A 19,153-nucleotide genomic window follows, 5' to 3' on the forward strand; every position below is an offset into this window, starting at 1 on the left:
CCCACCACTTTTGGCATATGATGGCCGGTGGGCCCGGTAAGCCTGTTTTTTGCTCTTCCCAGGTCGGAAACGGGCCGTTTCCAGCTTCCGGAAGGCCTCTGGAGGGGGTGGGGAAGGCCGTTTTTGCCCTCCCCAAGCTCCTAGAAAGGCTCTGGAGCCTGGGGAGAGCAAAAAATGGGCCTTCCTCATCCCCCCCCCCGGAGGCTGGAAACAGCATGTTTCCTGACTTCCATTGGGACCAGAAGGCCCGAAAATAAGCTGACCAGTACGCACATGCACGCAGGAGCTGAGCTCGTGTGCTCACCGATATGGCTCCACATGCCACCTGTGGTACGGGTGCCATAGGTTTGCCATCACAGGGATAGGATGTCTTTTGGGAAGTGCCCTTCGGTTTAGAATAGATCAAGACCCATCAAAGTAATCCAGTGGCTTTTCTTATACATTAGCAACTCCCTGGGAGGAAAGACAAAAGTCAGGCAGCAAGAAGGAAAGAAAAGAGGCTTCTCATTTGGGGAAATGGGGGAAAAGGAAGAAGCATCATGGAGCCAGGCCTAGCTCACACCACTCTTCCAAGACAGCTAAATAACTGCATATTGACGAGCTTTTTCTGTAGGAAGAAACAGTAAGTAACCATTTCCCGATTTCCATCTGCCAAATTCAAGGCTCTTGAATGGGATTTACAAACTGAAGTAGAAAAACAGCTATTACTGGACCTTTCTGCATCCCTTGGTGAGGAATTAATACATTCGTTAGATTCTTTGCTGCTCCCATCCCAATCGAAGGTGTATAAAATAATAAACAAACAAATAAACAAATAAATACATAACACATAAACAACAAACAAACAAATCTTCAGTGGAGTTTATTCACTCTTCAGTTTCTTCTAAAGAAAATAACATGATTGCAGAGGGCGAGGACTGGGAAAAACTTCCAGTATGAGATGGTGCAACCAAACTTATGGCAAACCAATGTTTGCTGTAACTGAAACTGTTATTTCAATGTTTGAGCAACTAGCGTCCCTAAAAATAATTTAGACCTGTTAAAAAATGATTTGGAAGTCTCTGCACAAAAGCACACAGAGAGTTCCCCTGCCTTTATTGAAGCTCATGTTCAAATAGACAATCTAGTGAAGTGACATCCCTTAGGGCAAAAGAACAGTAAATTATAAGCCAATGAAGGTCTAATTACTGATGGAAGTGTGTAAGTATTCAAAGAAGTTAGCTCATCAAAGCTGACCTGTTCTTTGCAATTAAATCAGGTTTCTCTTCATTTATCTTTGGCCTCAATTCCAGTCACTGGGTCTATAGAAGAGCAATTGTAACTTCTTTGGGGCACTTTTCCCATTGCTGCCAGTGGCAAATAGATTTGTGCATGGTTGAATGACTCTCAAGCATGCTTGGCATTTAATGAATTTTACTGCCTTTTAAGCAATCTATATACCACACGTGTTGCATAAAATGAAATCCTTTTCATTTTAAAAGGATTTGAAATCCCAATCAGTTTTCCATTAAGTAATGGAAGGATAACTCCTTTGCTCAGCTCTGCTGTCTTTGATACCCACAGATTGCCAAATGTTAACCCTGTTGTTAATAATATCTTCCTGTTTGTCCTTAACTAAGCCAGAACATAGAAGAATGACAATTAAACAAATGAGGCTAAGTTTGTTATGGATGAGTCTGCCCTTATCAGTGCCTTTGGAGTCCTCAACTTGTTCAGCTCCTTCAGCCAATTCTCTTTACTTGTCCATTTGGTGCTAACAAGAATCTTCTTTTAATGATCCTTGGCTTGATAGCAAACGCCATGCTGCCAAGAAACAACTGCTTTCTTGCTTTAAGGAATATAAAGAAGATCCTTGTTCTTATTCAACCCAGGATCTCCTGCCCTTCAAGACAAAATATCAACAGGTATTACAGGCTAAGAAGAGAGTCATGGAGTCAATTAATTTTTGTTACTTGTTCTAAGAATTCAGCTCTATTCTGGAAATGCATAACACTTCAATCTGCTTGCCTTAATTTACAAATTTCATCTTTTATTTTTGCTTCAGTTTGGGATAAGTTTCATTTAATAGTTGGGTTAAAATGAATATCAGAAAACATTAAAAAAATTGAAGAAAATTAAGACCAAACAGAGTGGCTAAGTCTTCTGGAGTGCCTGGGGAAGTGCAGGATCCACAGGTTGATTTAAGTAACCACATATAACACGAATATCAGGAAGTGCTTATGAAGTACAATGTCAGAAGTCAAAATCTTTGTGTTTGATGGCTTCTAAAGTTTATTATGTTGTGACCTAGATAGGTCATTTTATTAGTGTTTTAATATGAACTAATTAATTCTTCCCAATTTAATATGTAAATTGGAATCAGATTTTGCACTTTTCTTAAATGGTCTGTGAAAAAAAATTATAAAAGTATGTCAAGAAATTTCTACACACTACTAATTGCCAAATATACCAGTTCTTTCAGCCAAATAAATCTATGGGGTGAAATATGGATTTAGTAGTTTTTATTAAAACTAATTTTGAATTTCTTCTAGTAGCATGGGAGAAGTACAGAAAGCCCATATTCTTTATATTTCATAGTCTCTATGCTTCTTTAGAATGCCTTGGATATCTGAGATGTGCAGGCTCCTTTTCTGCGGGAGCTTGCACATCTAAGTGTGGAGGGAAAAGCACAGATTACATTTCAGATATAACAAAGAAGCATAGAGAATGAAGTGCAAGTCATTTGTGCATTCTGTTCCCCTGCTTATGTTCAAAGCCAAGTTATCCCACACCTCATTATCTTCAAGCATAATATTGTAATGATACAGCCATCCAATTTTGTGAATATGTACAGTCACAAAGTGACTATCCGCTCTCCAGCTTATGGAGATATACCAGGCCAGTGAATCTCATATTGGCGCAGATGCACGAACATGGGACCATGATGAAGAAGAGAAGTTATTTCTATTCTCTGAATAATAGCTGAATGAAAAATTGTTTTTCTGTTTGGTACTACGAAGGACTATTTCAGTCTATTAAACTAGATGCTTTTTGATTAATATTGTTTTTGATATTGTTAATTCATTTGATTTTGAATTACGAGCCTTAGCTTTTTCTGATTGTGTCTTGACATTTTGGGTTATTTGAAGAATATTTTTTTACTTGTCCTTTTTGTCCTTTAGCTTGTCAGAGAAATAGACCCAAGTGAAATGTCTTCCAAACACATTCTTCCCAGTCCTTGTGAAGTAGAGCTCATCTCTTCGCAAAGGCCAAAATGGAAATAGTGTAGACCATGGTCTACAAATGCAATTTTTTTTTGACAGCACCATTTCTTGAACCCGCAATTTACCTTTGAAATCCTCCATTACTTCATTGGATATTGACAATGCCTCGGAAGTATGGATGAAAACCCCACCTGTGCTCTTAAGTCTTTTGCCTTTCTGCCTAGACATTTGATTTTTTTCCCCAGGCTCCCAACATGAAAGAGGAGAAAGGTATAATAATCAGTGGCCTAGATTAGTTGGATAATAGTGATAGCACTTAGACTTATATACCATTTCATAGTGCTTTTACTGCCCTCTCTAAGCATTTGACAGAGTCAGCATATTGCCCCCAACAATCTGGGATCTCATTTTATTTATTTATTTTATTTTTATTTTATTTATTTTATTTTGTCACAACAATATATGTAGGAATCATACAAAAGATTATATAGTATATAAACATATATGAGTAAATATAAGGAGGTATAAGCATATATATAGAAAGAAGAAAAGAAAAACAATAGGACAGGAACGGTAGGCACTTTTGTGCGCTTATGGTCCTCTTAGGAATGGGGTGAGGTCAATAGTAGAAAGTTTTTGGATAAACTATTTTACCAACCTTGGAGGGATGGAAGGCTGAGTCAACCTTGATTCAATCAGAATTGAACTCCTGGCAGTGAACAATGAGTTAGTGGCATTCTAACCACTGTGCCACCTGCGTTAAGCCTCTGTGTTATGTCTTTGATCTTTGCACTTTGGGAGATGATATATTTCCCTTGATAGATTGTTTGTTTGTTTGTTTGTTTGTTTACATTTATACCCCGCCCTTCTCCGAAGACTCAGGGCGGCTTACAGTGTATAAGGCAATAGTCTCATTCTATTTGTATATTTTTACAAAGTCAACTTATTGCCCCCCCAACAATCTGGGTCCTCATTTTACCTACCTTATAAAGGATGGAAGGCTGAGTCAACCTTGGGCCGGGCTTGAACCTGCAGTAATTGCAGGCTTTGTGTTCTTAATAACAGGCCTTACCAGCCTGAGCTATCCGGATTGATAGATTCCTGATAGCTTCCAGATAAACTCCTGGCTTGCTATCTTCTGAGGCTGACATTCCACTGGGGCAGTTTCTTCAGAGTATGAATCTGGATCATGACATGAAGAGAATCAAGACTCTTGATAGTCAAGAAAATTAACAAATGGATCATCGAACAAATCAACTCAGAGTTCTCACATAAGGCCAAATACCAAGCTGGATTTGTCATAGTTCGGACACAATCCAATAGTTTGGATTTATCATAGTTTGGATTTTTGATGTGCTGTGTGTTGGATTTTGCCCAATGAACTCATAAAGGTCCCATGACAGTAACTTTTGAATTTACCATCATTTCTAACTATTTCTGAGGTTTAAGATTGATTTAAGATTATGATCTATTTTGGATCTGTTCATAATTTTCCATTGTAGATAAAATAATAAGCTATTGTTAATTAAAGACTTCCTAATTAATTATAGCATGCTAAGGAGAGAAAGAACAACATGAGTTTGGAACAGAGCGGCATGTTTCTTGCATAAATTATGAAAATATTTACATCCATGGTCTGTTAAATCTGATCAGTAATTCTAATATGTCCATATGAATTAAAATGTTTTAATAAAATTAACATAGAAAAATAGATTCTGATATGTAATAAGGTATTTTTAAAAAGCTTGCATTTCTGATGTTTCCTTTGCAGACTAGACTTTTATGTCAAATTTAGAGTCTTGACTTTTAGAGTTTTGACTTTGACTTTTGCTTTTTTATTTTGATTATTTTTTGTCCTAATTTTGGAACTGAATGTCCAAACACCTCGAATCGTTACCTATACAGTGCTTTCTAAACCATCTTTTTCTAAATAAAAATATAAGAAACATTCACTACCACATTCATAATTACATGTTAATGGTGTTTTGATTCCTATAAATTTGTTCCTTTCTTTCAGGTGCTCAGATTATTGACTTGATGATGCTTGTAATAGATATAACAAAAGGAATGCAGACTCAGTCAGCAGAGTGCTTGGTGATTGGACAGATTGCGTGCCAAAAGATGATAGTAGTTTTGAACAAAATTGACCTTCTTCCCGAGGGTAAGCGACAAGCTGCCATCGACAAGATGGTGAAGAAAATGCATAAGACCCTGGAAAACACTAAGTAAGTAACCTGCCCAACTTGCTTACATAATAGGAGCTGCATTACTTTCATTTTCTTTTTTCTAGGCTCCTTTCGGAGTTTTTGATGAAATTCCTTGAACCGAGTGTACCTCCTTAGAATAAATCTTTAAATTGAATATGTTAGTTAGATAAGGTGGTAGACATTTTGTTGTTGTTGAGAGCCATAGTTGCTCAAAGATAATCTGTTAGAAGTTGAATCAATTGTGGTTTGGAACATAGGTAAAAGTGCCAGGGGGGAAGACACCTGTTGTCTTTCTGACACTCCTCTTTTGTGCTGTATCTGACACCCACTCCTCTGCCACAAAGGAGTAAGATAGCTTTTATCAGGCAGAATAGAGGAATAAGCCTTGATGAAAGAAAATCAGCATGGATTCTGCAAAGGTTAACTCTCTTCAAATTCTAGAGGGTGGGCGGGTTTTTTTTTTTTTTTTTTTAGATTATCAACTGAAATAGAAATGAAGGTTGACCTATACTTACACTTTCTAAAGTTTATTACTGAAGTTATTCATAAAAGATGCTTAAATAAACTTTGTGATCAAGGAACAAGCTGTACTTTTGTGTACTCTTAGTTCTTGTTTAACAGTGATAATCAGCCCTGGAATTTTATTTATTTTATTTATTTTTTTATTTTATTTGAATTTATATCCCGCCCTTCTCCGAAGACTCAGGGCGGCTTACACTGTGTTAAGCAATAGTCTTCATCCATTTGTATATTATATACAAAGTCAACTTTTATTGCCCCCAACAATCTGGGTCCTCATTTTACCTACCTTATAAAGCAGGGGTGTCCAAACTTGGTCCCTTTAAGACTTGTGGACTTCAACTCCCAGAGTCCCTCAGCCAGCAAAGCTGGCTGAGGAACTCTGGGAGTTGAAGTCCACAAGTCTTAAAGGGACCAAGTTTGGACACCCCTGTTATAAAGGATGGAAGGCTGAGTCAACCTTGTCATTTGTCAACCTTGTCATTTCTGTCATCAAGTTATGCTGATGTAAAGTGCAATGTCCATTGACTATGCCACATAGCAACAGCCATATAGGAATTCCTGGTTTCCATTGTTTAAGTGAGGACTTCATGTGATTACGAATTCTGACTTCCTGATGACTTCCCCATTGATTTTGTGGAAAGCCAGTGGGGAAGGTCACAAATTGTGAGACTTTGATTACCGGACATCTGTATATTCAGAAAGCCAGCTCACTTGTTGAGCACCTGGATCACAATGATATAACCATTATGGAGATGTGTCATAGTGATGGCTGGAACTTTGAGAACTGTCATAAGTACCACTTGTTCAGCACCATTGCAAGTTTGAATGGTTGCTGAATGAACGGTTGTTAAATGAGGGCCACCTATATTGCTAACTGGTTAAAAATCAGAAAATAAAGAATAGGAATAAATGAGCAGTTTCCCCAGTGGGGTGAAGTAAGAAGCAAAGTTCTTCAAGGATATAAATTGGGATCGGTGCTTTTTATTGCTTGTTTATTGTTTATAAATGATCTTCACTGCAATATTCAGGGAGTTAACCAAGTTTGCAGATGATACCAGGATGCTAAAAACTGAAGGAGCTTTTTTAAAAATGAACAAATAAGTAAAACAAATCACAAATATGATTCAGCTTAAATAAATGTAAAGTCAGGCAATTGGAGCAAAAATAGTTCAGGTATACATTGCTGGAGTGTGAGCTATTTCTATCTCACTAGGAAAAAAATATTTTGGTATTATAAAGGGTATGTCAACAAAGATACTGTGCTGATATGAAAAAAGAAAATTTTAGATAACAATAATTAGAAAAGAAATCAAAGTAAACTATATAATTTTGCATTTATGGACTGTGTGTATCTGAAATGTTGTGTACAGTTCTAACCATCATTTTTTAAAAAGGATGTAAGAGAGCTGGAAAAAGCATAGGTGAATGTAACCAAAGTGACTAAGCAGCTCTAAACAACTTTCTTATGAGAAAACATTAGCAGGGTGGGGACATGATTGCAATATATAAAATTATTTGTGGTGAGGAGAAAATGTATAGGGATAATTATTTCTTAACTCAAAATACAAAAACCAAAAGTATATAAATGAAGTTGATTGGATGAAGACTTAGAAAAGGACTAGGGGTGATATGATAGCAGTGTTCCAATATCTCTGGGGCTGCCACAAAGAAAAGGGAGTCAAGCTATTCTCCAAAGCACCTGAGGACAAGAAGCAATTAATCAAGGAGAGAAGCAACCTAGAACTAAGCAGAAATTTCCTGAAAGTTAAAACAATTAATTGGTGGAATAACTTGCCGCCAGAAGTGCTCCAACACTGGAAGTTTTTAAGAAGAGATTGGATAACCATTTTCTGAAATGGTATAGGGTTTCCTGCCTAAGCAGGGGGGTTGGACTAGAAGATCTCTGAGGTCCTTTCCAACTCTGTTATTCTATTCTATTCTATTCTATTCTATTCTATTCTATTCTATTCTATTCTATTCTATTCTATTCTATTCTATTCTATTCCATTCCATTCCATTCCATTCCATATAGAAAATATTTTTTCGCACAGCAGCTGAAATACGGTCACATGACTGTGGGGAGGGTGATATGACATTTTATGACACTCGGAAGTGTTTTACAGGTCATAAAATGCCTGTTCTGGGCCCATCATAATTTCACATAGTCATAAAGCAAATGGTTGTAAGTTCAAGGACTATATTCTATTGTGTATGCAGGAAGAATTCTCCACCCTTTGTATCAATCATTTTGATTTGGATCTACCTAAGGATCCTTCAATATTCCACAGCAGATTTTGGTGTAATGGGGGATGCAAGAAGGAGAAAGAATCCGTTATACAAATGGAGTCTATTCTCTTAATGTCCAAGGTGTAACAGCACAATTACCATCCAAATAGAACCCCAAGGAACAGAGAGATGTGGGAGAACCATGACTGTGCTGGAAAACAAAATTTGTAGGATTTGAAAAAATGTACATTTATAAGCCTAACGGAGATTATAGATGCCTCAACTACAGGCTCCGTGTGGGCAGTGGTACAATAAGGTTTAACCCCTTATTACTTTAGTGCCCTAATTTGCTCCCTGACCCAAAACAATGTATCTGATTGGCAGATGTTTATGCCAGTTTTGATAGATTTAGAAAATAATTTCAATTCAATTGGAATGTAGCTTCAACCTTGGAGTTGACCTCTGCAGCATTCTGTTTCATACCATGTGTTGTCATTCAGTTTTTCATCTCAGTGACATTGGCTTTGATCAGTCTTGAATATATTCAGCTGTATATATGGTTCATTTTTTTCAACTAATAGTAGTGACATTCTTAGCAAGGTCTGGAAAAAGTCATTACTAAATTCTACTAAAATGTTTTCTTTTGAAGTAAAGGTTTAGCTACTTATAGACTTGTGTTTGACTTGAAATTCTGGATTCTTCCTGATTTCTTTTCTGGGGCCCCTTCAATCCCATATCTATTTCACAGAGGTGTAAGGATATTGTGCCTTAAGAAGGCCCCTTCTCGGGTTAAAAGGCACTTATTTTGTCTGAATTTCTTCTAATTCTGCCTGACAATAGACTTCTTTCTCTCTCCATTTCCTCTTTTCAACTCATAAAAACACTTGTGATTTGGTTTACCAATTAAACCTTTTTCTGGACTTCTTCTGGACTTGATAGTACTTACCATAACAATGCCAACATCAGTTTTTATGCACAGTTTCGATAATGTCCAGGAATCAATACCTTATCTACTGTTGATAATACTTAATGATGTATTTTAGATGAATAAACTGAGTTTAAATATATTACTGTTAGAAATGGCAATACTTAAACTAAGTAGTTAGTTTAAAACTATTTTTAAAAACAATGTTTCGCTGAAGAAATTTATACCATATATGATTTTTTTCCATATATTCTTCAAATGTATTTTTAAAAAACCTACACATTGTTTTGGAAAGGTATGTAGGAAAATTATTTGTCTAATATTTCACCCAAAAGCTTCAGTTATTAGGAAACAATATAGAAGTAGAAAACTTCTATGGATACGTTAGAACTGTTGAAGATTTATGAGGTGACTTCCATGCCTTTCTGATCCTTTATTTCTGCTAGGGCACCTGAGATACATTATGATATTGGCCTAAAAGATGAATGGTAAGCCAGGTATTAATCAGATAAGCTGTAATTTACTTGGCTTGTTGGTGATTTGATTCTGGCTTGTTTAACAAAATATGCCTAGAATAAATATTAGTTTAGCATTAAGAACATTATTTCAATGTTGAAATGATTGAGTTCCTATAGCTGAATTTCTTTGGCAGCATGAAGAAAATAGGAAAGTAACAAACTTATCTAGGTGATAGCTTAATTATGCTGGTGAAAGTAAAAAAGCAACCTGAGATGCTACAGGAATTTAGATTATCCTTCTATTATTTCAGAGCCAGTATTACAGGAGGCTACTAGTCTATGCACAAGAAATATGAAAGCCTTCATGTGAAGGCTTCATCTGAGCCTCTCAGAACTCAGTGGTTGGGGGTTATTCAAAGCTGTATTAATTCCAGTTATGCTTCTTTCATTTTTAAAACAATTTAGAAACTAGTTAGATTATTTTTTTTTGTTAAATTATAGCTAGAGATAGATTGAAATTTAATAGAATAGTGATGTTATGTAAACCGCACTGGGAAATGTCTGAATTGTAACTTTATTATACAACTGGTCTCATAGATGGATTCTGTTTTTGGACCAGGTTCCATGGATGTCCTATAGTTTCTACTGCAGCAAAACCCGGTGGTCCAGAGGCCCCAGAAACTCTGACTCCAATAGGAGTTTCGGAATTAATTGAGGTACGTATCTTTAAAATGCTAATATTATTAATATTATGTGATGGCTCAAGGCTGTAGGCATAATCAAAATCCTAGTTCAATGGACTGGTAAACATTCCTTTGATAATAGAGTGGTAGAATCCCATGCCATTTATTTGGAAATAAGCTCCACTGATTTTAGTAGTATTTACTCTCAGATAAGTATGTATGGAATTGAACTTTTCTTCATTCATTAACAGTTTTGCAAGTGAGTCTTCTATATTCCCATCTATATTCTCATTTCTAAGAGTTGAGACTTATAAATGCATCATGACTTTACAACAGGTTTACAGATCTAAATTCCATTCACTGATAGTTGAGGTGGAAGAAATTGAGAAATCCTACCAATGATTCAAAAGGGCTGAATTAAAATTAAAATACAGCACTGAGGAACTGAACATATCAGCATAACAACAGGCATTACCAGATCCATAGAAGCAAGATGCCTCAGAGACAGTCCAGCACTGTCAACGTGTGACAGGGTGTACGATGCAGTCAGGAACACATATACTGAATGGCACACAGCTGGCATTATGTGCAGTAACATCTGGTGACGATAGATGTAGCTGTGCCAAGTGACAGCAACATCAGGAAGAAAGTGTGTGAGAAGCCAGAGAAATACAGGGCCCAAAGGAAGAAACTGGGTGGTTGGTCTGTAACTTCCTCAATCTTGAATCCTCTATCAGAGGCCTGGAAGTTTGTGGATTCTGTGCAGTGTCTTAACTATTCCTAGCACTGCACTCTTCTGGACAGAGAGCTCTGATGTTGTTCCTGGGTTTGCAGCTCTATTATTATTATTTGTTTAGCGTATGGCATATCATACATGGACTAGCAATATATGTTAACATTTCATCTAGATTATCTAGATTAGCAAATACCAATGTCTAGGCCATCTAACTATTGAAGCACAGCATTGTTTATATTAAAAAAAATCAGATACTGGATCAGTGTATGTGCTCAGTTTACAGCCAGTCATGATGTCATCTACAGCTTTGGGTGCTCCTGTCACCACTCGGGCCACTTTGGCCTTTACTTTCTACATGTTCTCCAGTTCCTCCTGCAGGCCTTGGTACTTCTCCAGCTTCTCATACTCCTTCTGACAGATCTTGAATTTCTCATACGCCTTCTTCCTGAAACTTCCTTTCTTCTCCAGCTGCTTATTCTTAGTGATGTATTTCTGGATAGAGCTAGTGGAAAAATGAAACTTCAATTGCCAGTATGCCTTTATTGTTCTTCAAAACCTTGCCATAATTTTTCTATTAGTCAAAGTTGTAAAAATAGAGTAAAAAAAAAATGCTGCATTTTGACCTTTTAATTATGTATGTGCATTCTGAGAACTAGTACGTTATCCTTTCTTTCCCAGAATTACAAATAGTTATTGCCGCTGTATTTGCATAGGTGTTGGCAGAAACTTTTCTGTGACATATTTTGCTAATCAGGCTGATTGCACTGCATCAAAACTTTACGGCAGAAAATCAAATCCAGTTGCTGCTGCTAAATCTGCACCTCCTGGGGAGTGCAAACAATTTATTTGACCTTGGACTATTCCAATCTTGTTGCAACAGAAAGCTATGCTGTGGTGAAATCAATCACGTACCTTTTCTCTTCATTTCTTTGTGTCTTATGTGACATTTTGTCAATATACAGGTCTTATTTTCTCTTGCTTTTAGGTCCTAAAGTCAGAGGCTTACATACCAACAAGAGATCCTTCAGGATCATTCCTTATGGCCATTGACCACTGTTTTTCCATCAAGGGCCAAGGCACTGTGATGACAGGAACTATTCTTTCAGGCTCAGTTAATATTGGGGACAATGTGGAAATTCCTGCCTTGAAGGTGTGTATATCATTTTTGGTTTTAATATCTTTATCAAAGAAAGAAAAGGCCAGAAAGTTTGCTGCTCCTGTAATATACCTAACTACCTTCATTTGGCTTGCTCAATTGGAACTTTAAAAAATCCTTTAGGAATACTGTACAGAATTGGGTAATTTTTAATATAATAATGTTGGCCTGATTTGCAAACTATATACTTTGCAAGCAAAATGGATGCCTGAAAATGAGTCTTCAAAAGGGGAGATCCCAGAAACAAAGGAGTTTAAAAAGGAAAAAAGAAAAACTCTTTCAAGGCACTTAAGTAGAGAACACATCTCATCTGATTTTACTGGTGCAGAAAAATGAGAAGAGACCAAATTCAGGATATTTTAATGAAATAAAAAACAACAGAGAAACACTATATTTGGCTGCAATGAAAAGTGTCCAAGAATCTAGTTTGTTCCTTCGGGAATAAATGTTGATATAAAAAAAGTAAGAAAATCAAGAAAATTCAAGAAAATCTTACTATGACATAAAAATAATATTTTTTCATTTACATGTCTTTGTTTGCTGGTCATTTTCTTCATTATAAAGAGAGAGTATTGTTACTCTCTCTTTATAATGAAGAAAATGACCAGCAAACAAAGACATGTAAATGAAAAAATATTAAATTAAAGGATAAATAAGAAATTTCTAGAACCAGAAAAAGCCTATTTTAAGGGTTGAGTCTGGCAGCTATTTAAGTTCGGTTACCAACCAGTTGGACTTGATGAAAGAATTCAGTTTTATCTAAATGTTCCATTCTTGTATTTTAACTGCAACCTAATCTTTTCAGTTGGCCAATTGATTAGCATAATAGAGAAAGAAGAATCCAATCCTATTTTTTTTTAAAAAAGTAGAAAATCCATCAAGATTTAGACTTGAAATAGAGAATTAGTATAATTACTTTATGAATAGGTCAGACTCATTATTAACTTTAAGAAAGGTCCTTCTATACTTGATACCATTTTTGCACCCAAACTAATTTTTTGTTGTCATTGCTGCTGCTGACTTCTACATGTAGAAATCACTGCTTGATTCAAAAATTCCCATCCTATGTTCCTCATCGCCCCCCCCCCACCCCGTCTCCCCACCAGCTCAGAAGGTGAGCTATGAAGTGTCATATTACCATTCCTCTGTTCAATTTATTAACCTCTGTGGGGGAGGATTGTCTAGGAGTTGGTTGGGTGAAGCAAGAGTTTTTTAATGATTTTTACTGGAAAATCAGGTTCAGTACATACAGTATCCTGCTGAACTACTGCTGGATTGGAAATAAATTATCTTAACTGTTGAAGAGAGATGATACTATGGGATCATGTGTGAAATGAAGCTGAAGAGATGTAACACAAACACTGTGGAGGTGTCTAAGAGGACCAGTTAATTAAAATTATTTCTATGGTGATGCTTTCAGAGCATACTCTGCTCATTACATAGGAATATAATTTTATTTATATATTACATCACTGAAATAAAGCAAGGCTTTTATAGGAATCAAAAATATAAAACCACCATAAATACCAAACCTATTAATCTTTCCACTTTCCACAAAATATAAAGCCTCCCCCCTCCCCCCCCAAAAAATGAACCAAAGCGGCAGTTTATTTATATTTCAAAATTTTAGGCCAACCAACTCCATTGAGTCTGAACAGCTTTTCATATAAAAACCGTAACAGTTCAAAATAAACACCAAAAGACAGCACCATGTGGAAGGGACAACAACAGATTCTCTCCCTCACCCAAAGAGATACTATTATAGTGTCCAAATGTTCCATGGAAGAGAACTGTTTTCAGTACCTTTTGAGAAATCAATAAACATAACCCATTTGAGCCTCAGAAGTAATTTGAGAATGATTGCCAGATAGAATGGCACTATAATTCATCATTTGGCATAGTAATTTTAAGTAAGCATGCATCGCTCCACTGCATATATATGGATATGGACTGTTGAAATTACAATTGGAGATTAAATTTGTTTTCCTGTTATCTATTTCATGAAGTGTTTAAACTGGATTACCTGTGGGAAGTTTTACCAATTCTCAATCCTACAAAGCAATAGAAGCGAAAGATCTTATAACACATTGTGGATTATGACATTCCTTGACCTTTCTTTGCCCTGACCTTTTGCTAACTGAGATTGACAGCTGATGCCCACTGGGCATTGGGGACATTGCAAAACAGCTGCTTTCCAAGCGCAAGGATCCCTCCCAGCAAATAAAGTGGCATCTCATACCTATTCTACTAATAGACTTCGACGTGTGTGACCGCCTGAACTTGCCGAAAGGAGGGACAGAGCAATTAAAAATAAACAGTGACATTCTCAAACGCCCATACTCTCTGATTGAGGTTGAGAATGCTAGCAGCACACAGATTCCTTTACAGTGTTGACTATGTAAATTGCCATCTGGGGTTGATTATTTGAACTGCAGTGAGAGAATGTTGGGTGCTGCTTGTTTGTGTATGTGAGAAATCTCTGACGTAGCAAATAATTCTTCAATGAAGCAGTTTAATACTACTTACTCAATGGTACATGCTGAAACACGTGAATCCCTTATTGATTGTTTGAAAGTGTAGTGATAATACAATTTTTTACTAGCCCTCTGGTACTATGTACATTTTAAAAATCGCCGTGTATGTGATATGTCTGTTGCCATTTCCATTTTAGGAGTAACATTTCTGAGTGCTAATATCCAATAGGATGTTTTCTCTCTTTCTTAAATAGGAAGTGATTTAATACAATTGGGATTTGTGTTTGCCTAATATTCCAGGCTGTGCACCATCCAGTATGTGCACCAGGTGAAAGACCAGGTTAGGGACAGATTTTTGTCAGGGGAAAAGTCTGTCTATGTGGTCACTAAGAGCCAACAACGACTTGAAGACATACAATCAATCAATTCAAAAATACTGAAGTAATCTCTTAGCTTGACGACTGGGTAATCGCTATATTTTATAGGCTCGGTTGTCCTATTAAAATAGTTGTATGCCATATTATACAAATTGATTTGTGATTAATTGAAAGTAAGGTAAAAGTAAAGGTTCCCCTCGCACATATGTGCCAGTCATTCCCAACTCTAGAGGCCAGTGCTCTTCTCTGTTTCAAAGCCGAAGAGCCAGCTCTGTCTGAAGATGTCTCCATGGTCATGTGGCCGGTATGACTAAATGCCAAAGGCGCACGGAATGCTTTTACCTTCCCACCAAAAGTGGTCCCTATTTTTCTACTTGCATTTTTACGTGCTTTCGAAATGCTAGGTTGGCAGAAACTGGAACAAGTAACGGGAGCTTATTCCATTACACGACACTAGGGATTCGAACTGCTGAACTGCCAACCATTCGATCAACAAGCTCGGCATCTTAGCCACTGAGCCACCACATTCCTAATTAAAAGTACCGTTCATCAAATCTGATACCTTCACTTTGTTTAGGTCCTAATTTTTTCTAAAACTGAATTTATTAGTTGGAAGTAGTGATCTACAGTTGATACAATCTATGATAAGCACTTCACAGGAGGCGTTATTTTGCTATGATAAATAGTATACTTGAGTTAATACTATTTGAAATGAGTGGCTGTGTGCCCCTGCAATCCAGTTCAGATAGCTTTGGAAGACCATTATAATACATTTTTTCAGTATGGTTTTGGGGGTTTATTATTGTTATGCTTAAGTTGGGTTGGTATCTTTTTGTTATTTTTCTTAACGTAGTTGTATATTTGCTTGTTATTATATTATAATTTGTCTATTGTACCTTTCTTCACTGAAAGTTGTTTTCAAGTAAGATGTGATATAAACTTACAGATACATCAGGGGATACATTTTGAGTTGGAGATGCAGAAACTTCAAACTTCTTTAGTCTTGTTTCTTGCCTTACAGTACAATTGTTGAATATAATGCATTTCTTAAGTTTAAGATTCTTAAATCATTTGTATTAGTGCAGGAAATAGTTTTATTGAGAACAGACCTCTCCAAAAGATTTGGGTAGGGGTGATTAAATTTTTTAATTGTGTTACAGTAGAATACGCTGAAGTTTTTTGAAGCCTATGAATAATAGTAGTTGTACACATTTGCAAGTGTTTGCAAATTTTGAATAGAAGGTTTAGTAAGGCAAACTCAATCCTCATCTTCCTCTCTCTTCTTTTGACTAAAATATCCCTTCAAATTGTCTTTTGTTGAACTGCATATAAAGTTTTCATTTTTAAAGGAATAACTGTCCTAAGTTGTTCCTGACAGTACATGTGATTGTTCAATAGGCTGAAGAGTTTATAAGGTACACTATTTTGTATTCAGGTTTATCACGTTCATTTTGATCTGCTTTTTTAAATTCATACCTTGTTCATAGACTTGTGTTGGAATATAAGTAGAAATCTGAACATTTCGAGTTTCTTTATTTGCTGAATTTATGCACCACCTTTGTATTTCTTTCAACTCTCAAACAGTTGGACATTAAAGCTCAACATCAGTGCCTTAAATTGTGCTTGTGAGCAATTAATAACCAGTGCAAATCTGTCAGTCGTGGCATCATACAGTTCTTGTACATTGCACTGGTGCTGTCATCCTTTGAAATAGACAAGCTCAACAAATAGGAGTTTTTAAGAGGCTTGAAAGGCTTGGAATATTCCCTAACATGATTAGGTTATTCTCACAGAATCTTGAAAGCCCATTAAGGCCTCATTCTACCACATTTTATACTTAGCACAAACAAGGTGGAGTTGTTCTGAGTTTCTTTCATATCTTTTCTACTTTCTTAAGACTCAGATATCTTTTCTGTAATGGCTTGATACTCTCGCTACCTTCTCTCAGTCAAAGCAACTTTCTATCACAGGTCAGTTAGGGGTCCACAGACCAAAAGTCACCCAATGAACTTTCATGCCTTAGCAATCTAAACCTGACTTTTCTAAGCCGTAACTCATCTTCTTCACTGCTGCAGCCATTCTTCAATATTATGTAACACTAAAAACTGATCCTGACTTACTGTAATATGCATTAATCTTGCATGTGAAATAGAAGTAATAATAAAATCCAGACTAATGCTTTGCATGATTTTGGAAAACACAAATAATTTCTGATTAGAATTTGAACATCTGAATCCTGTAATTTAGTCATGGTATATCGTTTTCCACTGATGATTATATATGAGATGTTCGGCTTAATTGATGTTATGTAGGAACATACGTTGGTTTAATAGATTTATTTCATATGGGATCAGTTTATAATATGGAATAAGAGAGCTACTGAATAGATACACAGTTCATTTTTTTCTTGGTTGGGATAGAGGGAAAAAATAGTGGAGGGAATGCTTCAAAGCTTGGTAGCATTAATGTTTATATTAATCAGAGATCTCCTCTGCTTGTGTAGTTAATACAGTCATATTGACCAGGAAAGAGCCTGATTAATGCTTTTTTTAAAAAAAACTCTATATGTAATAAATTCAAAAATTTGGATTATTTTGTTTGCTTTAATCTGCCAAATATCTGATTGGACTCTACTTTGGAATTAATGTAAGTTATCATGCTGTTTCTAAAAAAAATCCTTTTCAATAAAATTTATTTATGAAGGAAAACTCGTCGTTCTGGGGTTCTACTAAATAAGCTCAAAATAAAAATATAGTAGGAACAAAATTTTTAGAAATTTTGAAAGTTGGAAAACAAATTGAAATACTAAAATCAAAACAAGTCTATAGCTCTGCCTTTTTATTTCTCATTTTTAATTCAGTTTAGGATTAATTTCTATTTTTGTGTTAATTTGTAATGGTTGTTTTGTAAAATGTTAACTCTGACTTTTATTTTTTAATTTTCATATGTAGTTTAAGTTATAAGGAATCATGATTTGTATTTGGGAATGTTGAGATCATATGAATTTATTGAATTATGAATTGAATCATTTTGACTGTTTTGACTTTATATATTTTTCTACCTTATGTCATTATCTAAAAAATGAATATAAATTATAGTATGAACAAATGGAATATTTTCATTCAATAAAAAAGTATATAAATTAAAGAAAATATATACATCTACGTATGTTATTATCTTGGATAAACATTAATGGCCACATTATTTCCATCAGCATCTCTACTCCAAATGGGTTGTGCTGCACATTTGTCTTCTTTGCTACATGTTGGGTCTTGGCTAAATTAGACAGCATCAGTTTCTTCCCTGGCTCCAGCTCTTATATCCTCTTGGCTGACCTACTGAACTTTTGTCCTGGACTTGTTTAGCAGGGAACAGGGCTGCCTCATTCTTAAATTGCAGCACTGCACCCCAATAGAAGCTACTGCTGTAGAGCAGACCGCTGACATGATATGTAGATTGATCAGTGTAGATCTGCTATTGGAGATGGTGAGCTCTTCATCCAGCCTGAACTTGCTGGCTTCTATGCTTAAAGATGATGTTGTAGTTCTGAGCATCTCATAGACACCTTATGAGTTGTTGGGAGAACAAAAAGCTTGGGTTAGGTAAAGCTTTATTGTAATTCTGCGCAGCTTGTTTTATGGTCTTATTTCCAAAAGATGTTTTACTTAACTACTATATATTTTCAATATTGATCCCATTTTTCTAGATGTAGTATTTGAGTTTCAGTTTAGAATTCAGGTTGAGGTTTGCAAGTATTTATAAGAACTACCATTATATAACGAAAAAAAAGTTAACACTGAATTTAAAATGGATTACTGCAATGCTCTCTACATGGGGCTCCCCTTGAAGGGCATCCGGAGGCTGCAGTTAGTTCAGAATGCGGCTGCGCGGGTTATAAAGGGAGCCCCTCGTGGCTCCCGTATGACACCAATCCTGCGCAGACTGCACTGGCTACCTGTGGCCTTCCGGGTGCGCTTCAAGGTTTTGGTAACCACCTTCAAAGCGCTCCATGGCATAGGGCAGGGTTATTTACGGGACCGCCTACTGCTACCGAATACCTCTCACCGACCCGTGCGCTCTCACAGAGAGGGACTCCTCAGGGTGCCGTCAGCTAGGCAGTGTCGTCTGGCGACGCCCAGGGGAAGGGCCTTCTCTGTGGGGGCTCCCACCCTCTGGAACGAACTCC

General features: G+C 36.3%; 1 protein-coding gene across 2 annotated transcripts in view; it reads left to right on the forward strand.

Annotated features, from left to right (window-relative positions):
- EEFSEC (eukaryotic elongation factor, selenocysteine-tRNA specific) overlaps window positions 1–19,153 on the forward strand; it is a 187,678-nt gene that overhangs the window by 43,794 nt on the left and 124,731 nt on the right. For both annotated transcript variants that reach the window (XM_058170044.1, XM_058170043.1), the window contains exons 2-4: window positions 5,221–5,428; window positions 10,161–10,257; window positions 11,946–12,110. In XM_058170044.1, coding sequence (XP_058026027.1) covers window positions 5,221–5,428; window positions 10,161–10,257; window positions 11,946–12,110 — 470 coding nt within the window. The remainder of the gene's footprint in view (window positions 1–5,220; window positions 5,429–10,160; window positions 10,258–11,945; window positions 12,111–19,153) is intronic.

This window comes from Ahaetulla prasina, chromosome 2, assembly GCF_028640845.1.
Source record: "Ahaetulla prasina isolate Xishuangbanna chromosome 2, ASM2864084v1, whole genome shotgun sequence".
Taxonomy (NCBI): Eukaryota; Metazoa; Chordata; class Lepidosauria; order Squamata; family Colubridae; genus Ahaetulla; species Ahaetulla prasina.